This window comes from Salvelinus sp. IW2-2015, unplaced genomic scaffold (genome assembly GCF_002910315.2).
Source record: "Salvelinus sp. IW2-2015 unplaced genomic scaffold, ASM291031v2 Un_scaffold5586, whole genome shotgun sequence".
NCBI lineage: Eukaryota > Metazoa > Chordata > Actinopteri > Salmoniformes > Salmonidae > Salvelinus > Salvelinus sp. IW2-2015.
In genome coordinates, this window is record NW_019946851.1 from 7,180 (window position 1) to 18,792 (window position 11,613).

Genomic DNA, 11,613 nt, shown 5'->3' on the forward strand with positions numbered 1-11,613 from the left:
CCACCACACGCACGCACGCCACACACACACACACACACACACACACACACCACACACACACACACACACACACACACACCACACACACACACACACACAACACACACACACACACACCACACCACACACACACACACAATTATGATATACTTTAATTCACATGTAAAGGGTATAGGCATATTCTATGCTGTATAGCCTGATAAAAGAGTATAAATTTTCACAAGACAGACCCAGGGCCTACATAAACGCCATGGTTAAAAATATTTTGTTCCTCGACTATAAAAACAGCGTTCTGATTGCCACACGTTTATAGGCTTACAACGGATACGTGATAGTCTATATATAAGGTGTTAGGCATCGGCGTACATAACGTCTGTACAAACGAACATTCTCCACTGTGTTGGTGGATATTAAATGACGGAAGTAAATTGGGTCGCGGCCACAGGTTTTCTGTAACTAGGCCTACTGGACTATATTTTCTATGAGTGCAATGACATGCATTATTTTCATTTGATTTATAAGTTTAAATAATATTTCATTATAATGTTGTTCACGTTGTTATGAAAATATTCCACTTTTTTTTTTGTCAGGGGCAACACGTTTTGTAGTCAACAAAATTGCCTCTCAATAAAACACCAAGCTAACATATCAATCAAAATACCAAACATGCAGCATGAGTTACAGTCAAGACGTTCAGTAGTTATAGGTCTACCCTACGGTCAGTAGTTATAGGTCTACCGTACGGTCAGTAGTTATATGGTCTACCGTACGGTCAGTAGTTATAGGTCTACCGTAACGGTCAGTAGTTATAGGTCTACCGTACGGTCAGTAGTTATAGTCTACCGTACGGTCAGTAGTTATAGGTCTACCGTAGCGTTGCAACAGGATCGTCGACATTGAATGCAATACAATGTTTAAAGAATTACAAATGGAGCTTTGTTTCTCACCCGAGTTAGATAATTACATCTTGCAGACTGAAATTTGACAGTCCATCGCCACAAGTAGGTCGGCACCAAACCAACCTAGTTGACGATGCTTTTCATTGGCTATGTTGACACTTGTATTAGTAGAATGAATATTCAGAGAGACAGAGGGCCCCGAAATAGTGGTAGCATTTGCGAGTGTCATTCATATGACGTGAAAACAGCGCAACCCTATGGACATTTTATAAGTCAACAAAAAGCCTCAACTTTGCTTTTACAGGTCTTCACAAACATCATTATTCACAACTATTCTCTTACCTTCAACAATCAACTATAAAGTAATTCATTTACATACTTTCGCCTCGTTTGATTTCTGTGGAGTTTTAAACTAACCGGTCTCTTGATTTCTATAGTTACCACTTTGAAGGACATTCCGTAACCTATAACTAATGTGTAGATTACATTTCGTTAATTGTAGCGTTGTTACTGATACTTTTTCGATTCCAGAATGTCTCAATAGGACAAATATACATTTTCACACAGTTGCAATAAGGGAATGTGTAATTTATTAGACAAACAGTCTAAAGTAATCTAATACCCAAATGTTAATTATTTTATTTCCAATGAGTAAATGGTGGATTAAAACATTAGTCTAAACTATATTCACAACAGTAGGTTAGTGATTGTAACCAAAACTATTCTGGTGTTTATAATTAGTCGCATCTTGACGCATGAGCCGAAAGCATTTGTTATTTTAGTTCGATATTTTTTGCCTATTTGTCAGGCCTATTTCGTTATTTCATTGTTAATATATTTAAATATAATATATATTATTTTACTCTGCAAAACGAACTTTTCCAATTAATGTGAATTAACAATGACCGTTGGCACATAATTAGCCTGTTTTGCGGTCTCTGTTCAGCTATGTATTACATTCCACTCCTTGCCTTCCTGTCATTTGTCTTGTGGCAAGGAGTGGAAGTTGGCTCAGAAGACTGGTACCCAGGCTAGCACAATAATGTCAGAGGACACATTTGTGTTTGTACTTACTGAACGACTTTACCGCAATAACTACAGTTGTATGTTAGCCTATTAGCAACACCACCATCGGAGGAATAAGAATAATGGGTGCGCACTACGAAGAAGAAAAGGAAGATGAAACCTAACATAAAACAACAGCAATTGTTTTTACAGACGAAGAAAAAATATTGTTCAAAGGCCGTCAGGGAAATTGAAGTTGGAATTGTATGCTACACAATTACTTGGTGTTCGACTTCTGATACCTTGAATACATTGGCATCATTTTAATTGCATAGTCACAGAACGAAATTGAATGCAAATTATTATTTTTAAAAATGGGGGTATAGTCGACAAAACATTCATAGGAATAAATTATTAAATTGTTTCAGGATTTGACAGATTTCTGCTACAAAGGCATAAATGAAAAAACCTGAAAAAGTGTAATCACCACATTCATCACATTATATTTCATGCATTATCATGTGATACGAGACAATTGCAATGATAAGATCACGTGCCATGGGGTTTCAGAGGCTCCTCATGAGACAAGGAAAAAGGTGAGGAACCTGAGAGGTATTTTCTCCACAGGATTTTGTTCCAACATATTACATTTCTGCACGACCCTAAGCCTCAAGACATTGGGCAACACACACACAGGTTCGAAGGAAAGTATGCTCTCTCTCTCTCTCACACACACACCACACACACACACACACACACACACACACACCACACACACACCAACACACACACACACACACACACACACACAACACACACACACACACACACACACACACACACACACACACATTAAATAGCATGAAAAGACCTCTAACATTTCAGTTGATTGATCTACCTGGTACCTGGTATACACATGTAGCAATCAATTATACAAGGAGTTAACCTGAGTAGTAGGTTAAATGACTTGGTGTGATAGCATGTATGATGTGCCTGTCTGGCATGACGCACCTTTCTGGGGACCTTGAAGAGTCATAACATTACCACATAGGTCCTCTACTGTTGGGTCAAAGGGAGGGGAGCTCATGTAGCCCTTAGCTAATGCAAACACATTGACGGCAGCACACGGGTCTGACAGACGCTAATTGAGCTAAAAGACCTTGCTTTGCCACTTGATCTTAAGGGTCTAGATGGTTAAGTCAACATAGGCAGGAACTGAGGCCAGTTTTCATTTCTTACGCCACTAAAATAATGTAATCTACAGACTCCAAGACCAAAACTCACTCCAGCTTCTCTTTCCCCTCCCCTTTGTCTTCATTTGATTTATCACATGGTCATAATACTGTAACATATTCCATGACTGCCACTGGTAGCTCTACACATGACCAAATCTCAAAATAATAGGGAAACAGTTGATGGTGGTTATTTTGTGGCATAAAGGTCTGACTGAGAGGCTGAGAGAAACTTTGGTCATTGAGTGGCTTTTTATCATCTGTCTACAATATGCTGTATCTACCATCCGTCTGTCTGTCTACAATATACTGTATCTACCATCCTGTCTGTCTGTCTACAATATACTGTATCTACCACTCCTGTCTGTCGTCTAGAATATACTGTATCTACCATTCTGTCTGTCTGTCTACAATATACTGTATCTACCATCCTGTCTGTCTGTCTAGAATATACTGTATCTACCATCCTGTCTGTCTGTCTACAATATACTGATCTACCACCTTCTGTCTGTCTACATATTACTGTATCTACCATCATGTCTGTCTGTCTGTCTGTCTGTCTGTCTGTCTGTCTGTCTGTCTGTCTGTCTGTCTGTCTGTCTGTCGTCTGTCTGTCTGGTCTGTCTGTCTGTCTGTCTGTCTGTCTGTCTGTCTGTCTGCAATATACAGTATCTACCATCTTGTCTGTCTGTCTAGAATATACTGTATCTACCATCCTGTCTGTCTGTCTGTCTGTCTGTCTGTCTGTCTGTCTGTCTGTCTGTCTGTCTGTCTGGTCTGTCTGTCTGTCTGTCTGTCTGTCTGTCTGTCTGTCTGTCTGTCTGTCTGTCTGTCTGTCTGTCTGTCTGTCTGTTCTGTAATATACTGTATCTACCATCCTGTCTGTCTGTCTGTCTGTCTGTCTGTCTACAATATACTGTATCTACCATCCTGTCTCTGTCTGTCTGCCTGCCTGTCTGTCACCTGACTGTAGTCTGTATGCTACCTGTCTGTCTGTCGGAAATAAAAATACTTAGACATAAATTATTTGAATGGGAGGTGTCCCGTTCGATGTCTGTGAATAAGAGGCTAGACTAATGTGAAAACAATCAGACTGTGAAGTGTAGCGTTTGATCCAGAGTTATAATCATGTTAGTTACGGCATGGTAAACATAGCTGGGCTACAGTCACATTCATCTTATCTGTGTCCAGGGATGAGCTGGACTTGTATCCCAAACCTCACGTTTGTTTGGAGACTCACTACCAGGACTTCTGCTCTGCACTGCAGACAACTAGAAGGTGCAACAGCATATGGAGCCCCAACATATGGAGCCCCACCATATGGAGCCCCAACATATGGAGCCCAGCATATGGAGCCCCAACATATGGAGCCCCAGCATATGGAGCCCCAGCATATGGAGTCCCAGCATATGGAGCCTCACCATATGGAGCCCCAACCATATGGAGCCCCAGCATATGGAGCCCCAACATATGGAGCCCCAGCATATGGAGCCCCGCATATGAGCCCCAACATATGGAGCCCCAACATATGGAGCCCCAACATATGGAGCCCCAACATATGGAGCCCCACCATATGGAGCCCAGCATATGGAGCCCCAACCATATGGAGCCCCACCATATGGAGCCCCAACATATGGAGCCCAGCATATGGAGCCCCAGCATATGGAGCCCCAACCATATGGAGCCCCAGCATATGGAGCCCCAGCATATGGAGCCCCAACATATGGAGCCCCAACATATGGAGCCCCAGCATATGAGCCCAACAATGGAGCCCACCATATGGAGCCCCAGCATATGGAGCGCCACCATATGGAGCCCAGCATATGGAGCCCCAACATATGGACCCCAGCATATGGAGCCCCAGCATATGGAGCCCCAACATATGGAGCCCCACCATATGGAGCCCCAACATATGGAGCCCCAGCATATGGAGCCCCAACATATGGAGCCCCAGCATATGGAGCCCAACATATGGAGCCCCACATATGGAGCGCCAGCATATGGAGCCCCAACCATAGGAGCCTCAGCATATGGAGCCCCAGCATATGAGTAGGAGTCACCTGGAATGCATTTCAATTAACAGGTGTGCCTCATTAAAAGTTAATTTGTGGAATTTATTTCCTCTTAATGCGTTTGAGCCAATCAGTTGTGTTGTGACAAGGTAGAGGTGTATCCAGAAAAACCACGTCCATTTTATGGGAAGAACAGCTCAAATAAGCAAAGAGTAACGACAGTCCATCATTACTTTTAGACATGAATGTCAGTCAATCTGGAACATTTCAAGAACTTTGAACGTTTCTTTTCAAGTGCAGTCGCAAAAACCATCAAGCGCAATGATGAAACTGGCTCTCATGAGGTCCGCCACAGGAAAGGAAGACCCAGAGTTACCTCTGGTGCAGAGGATAAGGTCATTAGAGTTACCAGCCTGAGAATTGCAGCCCAAATAAATGCTTCACAGAGTTCAAGTAACAGACACAGCTCAACATCAACTGTTCAGAGGAGGCTGCGTGAATCAGGCCTTCATGGTCGAATTGCTGCAAAGAAACCACTACTAAAGGACCCAAGAAGAAGAAGAGACTTGCTTGAACCAAGAAACATGAGCAATGGACATTAGACAGGTGGAAATCTGTCCTTTGGTCTGATGAGTCCAAATTTGAGATTTTTGGTTCCAACTGCCATGTCTTGTGAGATGCAGAGTAGGTGAACAGATGATCTCTACATGTGTGGTTCCCACTGTGAAGCATTGAGGAGGAGGTGTGATGGTGCTTGCTGGTGACACTGTTGTGATTTATTTAGAATTCAAGGCACACTTAACCAGCATGGCTATCACAGCATTCTGCAGCGATACGCCATCCCATCTGGTTTGCGCTTAGTGGGACTATAATTTGTTTTTCAACAGGACAATGACCCAACACACCTCCAGGTGTGTAAGGGCTATTTGACCAGAAGGAGAGTGATGGAGTGTTGCATCCGATGGCCTAGCCTCCGCAATCACCTGACTTCAACCCAATTGAGATGGTTTGGGATGATTTGGATCACAGAGTGAAGGAAAAGCAGCCAACAAGTGCTCAGCATATGTGGAATTCCTTCAAGACTGTTGGAAAAGCATTCCAGGTGAAGCTGGTTGGAGAATGAAGAGAGTGTGCAAAGCTGTCATTAAGGGAAAGGGTGGCTACTTTGAAGAATGTTTAACACTTTTTGGTTACTACATGATTCCATATGTGTTATTTCATTGTTTTGAGTCTCCACACTTATTCTACAATGTAAAAATAGTAAAAATAAAGAAAAACCCTTGAATGAGTAGGTATGTCCAAACTTTTGACTGGTACTGTGTATATATATACATACATACCGTTCAAAAGTTACGACTCACTTAGAAATGTCCTTGTTTTGGAAAGAACATTTAAAAAAATGTCCATTAAAATAACATACATTGATCAGACATACAGTGTAGACATTGCTAATGTGTAAATGACTATTGTAGCTGGAAAACGGCTGATTTTTAATGGAATATATCTGGGATGCTGGCCTTCTAGCAGAGTTCCTCTGTCCAGTGTCTGTGTTTCTTTTGCCAATCTTAATCTTTTATTTTTATTGGCCAGTCTGAGATATGGCTTTTTCTTTGCAACTCTGCCTAGAAGGCAGCATCCCGGAGTCGCCTCTTCACTGTTGACGTTGAGACTGGTGTTTTGAAGGTACTATTTAATGAAGCTGCCAGTTGAGGACTTCTGAGTCGTCTGTTTCTCAAACTAGACACTCTAATGTACTTGTCCTCTGCTCAGTTGTGCACCGGGCCTCCCACTCCTCTTTCTATTCTGGTTAGAGCCAGTTTGCGCTGTTCTGTGAAGGGAGTAGTACACAGCGTTGTATGAGATCTTCAGTTTCTTGGCAATTTCTCGCATGGAATAGCCTTCATTTCGCAGAAACAAACCAGAACAACAATAGACTGACGAGTTTCAGAAGAAAGTCCTTTGTTTCTGGCCATTTTGAGCCTGTAATCAAACCCACAAATGCTGATGCTCCAAATACTCAACTAGTCTAAAGAAGGCCAGTTTTATTGCTTCTTTAATCAGAACCACAGTTTTCAGCTGTGCTAACATAATTGCAAAAGGTTTTCTAATGATCAATTACCTTTTAAAATGATAAACTTGGATTAGCTAACACAACGTGCCATTGGAACACAGAAGTGATGAATGCTGATAATGGGCCTCTGTACGCCTATGTAGATATTCCATAAAAAATCTGCCGTTTCCAGCTACAATAGTCATTTACAACATGAACAATGTCTACACTGTATTTCTGATCAATTTGATGTTATTTAATGGACAAAAAAATTGCTTTTCTTTCAAAAACAAGGGACATTTCTAAGTGACCCCAAACTTTTGAATGGTTGTAGATATATATTTGAAAAAATATTTTTCCACAAAAGTAGTGTACTGGGCCCTTACAGGTATTAGCGGACCGATATCTGTAAGATATCCACAAAAGTAGTGTCTGTTGCGTGGACAAATGTTTTTACAGCATCTCCACATTGGCAATAAAGGTAGTTGTATAATTAAGAACAGTATCTTGCAGGATTCAATAGTTGGAACTGTAAGAGTTGTTGCCCTGTCCCTTTCTCTGTGATGTCATTCTGATGGAATCCAGATAGAACTAAATCCTGTCCTCAAACATTTACATCAAAAGGTGCAACGTTATGGACAAAGACACAAAACATCCACATCAAATTAAATATTTTTCTTGATCAAATAACATGGAAAACAATCACTTTTTGTGCAGTATTAGTTGACCATCCTTACAAACCACGTAATGTAAATGTACATGACTGTACTGTACATACGCTGGTCATCAAGGGTAGTACCTGCAGACTTTCTATCACCATGACGAACAACAATGCACAATACAGTAATTGAGTACATTGAGACTTCAATTGGTTTGTGATGACAGTGTGTGATGATGTGGCTCAGTTGGTACAGGATGGTGCTTGCAATGCAATGGTTGTGGGTTCAATTCCCATGGGGGACCAGTATGAACATAAATGCACTCCCTACTGTAAGTTGCTCTGGATAAGACAGTTTACTAAACTGTGAAAGGAATGAATCGACCAGTTCAGTTGACATAGAAATAAGTTATATTTCAAGAAACTGGAGAACAAACTGTATGTCAAGCAAGTATTTTTATGTTCCACAAGTATTATCAGATTAACTGTTTTGTACAGATAATTATCAGACTCAAGTTACAAATGCTGGTTAACACTCCAATACATTTAGTTGACATTTTTTTCACCAAAGTATGTTACTGGGTCCTTTACTAGTCCTGTATTAGCAGACCGATATAGACCCCCCCCCCCCCCCCCCCAAAACCCGACTTCCTGCGGCTCTGGCAGCATGTTATGGAGGTAGTTGAGTCCATATTTCTGAAGAGTTGGTTGTGGGGGAGCGCCCTCTTTCCAGACAGTGTGTGTGAACTTGTGGATGAAGGAAGTTGTCCAGTCTCATTTGTCTCAGCAGATCTCACCTGTAAGGGACAACGTCACCCTTATCTCTTACTGTTGGAACAGCTACCCTTTGTCCTGCCTGCCTTTCTCTCTTTCATTCATCCCATCCTCCTTCTCTCTGTGCAGAGCCAGGGCTCCTTAACAGCCAGAGAGCCTGTGTGTGTGTGTGTGTGGTGTGTGGTGTGTGAGTGTGAGTGTGTGTGTGTATATGTATATGTATATGTATATGTTAGCCCTCTCTGCCTGCCCAGCTTCACACTAAGTGCCTCTGACAGCTAACCACACAGTTATTAACCCTGATCCAGGAGAGTGTGTGTATGTGTGAGCACACGCTTGCATGTCTATGTGTATGTGTGCGCACAAGTTTGCGTGTGTTTGTGTGTGTGTGTGGTGGGTGGGGTGATGTAGGGCCTCCTCAAAGACGGCCTCCACCAGAACTCAAGGCAAACAATCTTTCTCTCCTTACCTGTAACTGTAAATATTGACATTTTTACATTTCAAACTGAACCAATAGCATGAAAGTGACTGAATAAACCCAACAAGCCACTCCTCTGGGTCTGTTCCACAATCCCCCGTCTGTGAACTTAGAAAGACGATAGCAATGTCAGCCACTGTCCCAGGGGTTAAGTAAGTTTGTTAGCGAAGTGTGCTGGCTTGCCACCTCATCGCCATGGAGACCATGACTGATGTGGACCCTGTCAACCAACAGAAACCATGGAGACCAGAATGGAAAAATTACCTAATTTCATTTTCAACTGATACATTTTGTGAACACATGATAGGAGGCTTTATACAGTGGAGATGCTGCCCCCTTGTGGCAGCTGCTGGAGGTGCAGGGTGACAGACAGGTGTCGCTGACAGACAGTGGCAAGACAGTTTAGTTACGTTTGAGTGRTGCGCTGTGGTTATTTAAAGTAGAGAATTGGACAAGGATTCCAACATTGAACAGTGAGGCTACCCATATACACACCAGCCACAAAAATGTGTTTACTGCAAGACTAATGCCTATTTCAATAGATAGAGGAATGTGCTTCTGTCAGTCTCACCAGCTCAGGGACAGGAAGTCAATCAGTCTAGAACCAGAATTCACCAGATTGATAGAGAGATGTCCATGCAGTAGTTACAGTATCAACTCTCTGGCCAATATAAAAAATTATACCATGGCATTGTTGAGTACTTGTTTCTGATTGGCTTGAAGGGCATTCTATAGTGTGCATTATTTCCCTATAAGGCACGGTATATTTGCATGGTATAATTCAATGGCTATAGTTCATTCTTACATGTTCTATGTTAGAGGTGCTTTTGAAAGCAAAAGTCGAATTGAAAGCATTATTGGCATTGTTGAATTCGTTTTTCATAATGGCAAGCTAGGACTGATGGTTTGGTTAGCTAAWCTAGTCTGTTTGTTTGGTTACCACGGCAACTATTCTACCAGCAAATGAACACATTTCTAGCGGCAAATGTGATAAATTATATTCAAGGCATGAAAGGGATAATCAACTCGGGGCTCCATGCATTCTCCGGAAAGGAATGAAGACATTACGGTGTGTTCCATGACGCGCTAGCTGAGTGGTACTGACCTTACACAGCGTTATATTATTTTCCAGAATGCATAACCGCTCGTTGATTATCCCACCTTACTTATATTATTGTATTATATTACTTTATTGTATTATATTGTATTCTTGTATTATTGTATTGTATTTTTGTATTGTTGTCTTGTAGTATTGTATTGTAGTATTGTACTATTTTATTGTATTATTGTCTTGTATTATTGTCTTGTAGTGTATTGTAGTATTGTATAGTATTGCATTATTGTAATGTGTTGTATTATTGTATAGTGTTGTATTGTTGTACTATTGAATTGTATTTTTGCATTGTATTATTGAATTGTTTTGTATTATTGTGTTGTATTATTGTATTATTTGATTGTATTATTGTACTATATATATGGATGTATTGATGTATTAATTGATTATATTATTGTGTTCTATTATTGTCTGGGTGTTGTATTATTGTATTGTATTGTCATATTGGTATTATATTGTCTTATTGTATTGTTAATTTATTGTATTATATTCTTGTATTATCTTATTGTAGTATTATATATTGTATTGTAGTATTGGATTATATTGAAAAGTTGTATTGTATTGTTGTATTGTATTATTGTCATATTGTCATATTGTATTGTATTATATTGTATTGTTTTATTGTATTCGTAGGTTTGTATTATTGTATTGTATTGAAATGTCTTATTGTATTGTAGTATTGTATTATGTGTTTGTAGTATTGTATTATTCTATTGCAGTATTGTATTATATTGTCTCATTGTATTCACGTTTGTATTATTGTATTGTAGTATTGTCTTATTGTATTGTGGTAGTGTCTAGTGTATTGTATTGTGTGTTGTTTGATATGTCTCATTGTATTGTATTTGTAGCATTGTATTATTATGATGTCTCATTGTATTGTATTGTATTGTATTGATATGGTCTCATTGTATGTATTGTAGTATTGTATTGATATGTCTCATTGTATTGTAATGAGTATTGTATTGTAGTGTTGTTTTGTCGTGTTGTATTGCATCCATTCCACACACAAACAAACAGGCCCATAGAGGCCATGTGAACCCTCCCCTCATTGGGCGGGTGCCACGGCTCTGTCACAACCCAGCAGTAGCCTAATGCTGTAATGATTGGTCATTGACTTGAATGACAGCTGCTTTCCAGCTTGATCATTGGATGAAACAGTGCAGCTATTGATTCTGTTGGTATTTTGATACAGAGAACAGAGGGAGTTGAGTCAGCAGTTCTGTTCTTCTCATAGTCCTGGAACGCAATAATCCAACCCATCTGGGATCTCACATTTTGCAGAGGTCTTGGTTGTGGCACTGATATTGTTATTAATGTGTGTGCCGGTATGTGTGTGTCACAGGAGTTGCTGAGGGAAGGACGGCTCATAATAATGGCCGGAATGGAGT

The 11,613-nt window shown here is 40.5% G+C and overlaps 1 protein-coding gene across 1 annotated transcript; it reads left to right on the forward strand.

Annotated features, from left to right (window-relative positions):
- The first annotated feature begins 2,462 nt into the window (after positions 1 to 2,462).
- LOC139026717 (uncharacterized) lies at positions 2,463 to 5,189 on the forward strand. The gene is made up of 2 exons (XM_070442032.1): positions 2,463 to 2,500; positions 4,328 to 5,189. Exons 1-2 carry the CDS (start codon positions 2,463 to 2,465, stop codon positions 5,187 to 5,189), a joined length of 900 nt encoding a protein of 299 aa, XP_070298133.1.
- The last annotated feature ends 6,424 nt before the right edge of the window (positions 5,190 to 11,613 follow it).

Bases quoted from the DNA above. Each gene is read 5' to 3' on its own strand.
- LOC139026717 (XM_070442032.1), top strand. From the start codon at position 2,463: ATGGGGTTTCAGAGGCTCCTCATGAGACAAGGAAAAAG. The intron at 2,501-4,327 runs GTGAGGAACCTG...ATCTGTGTCCAG, and splicing joins CTCATGAGACAAGGAAAAAG to GGATGAGCTGGACTTGTATC.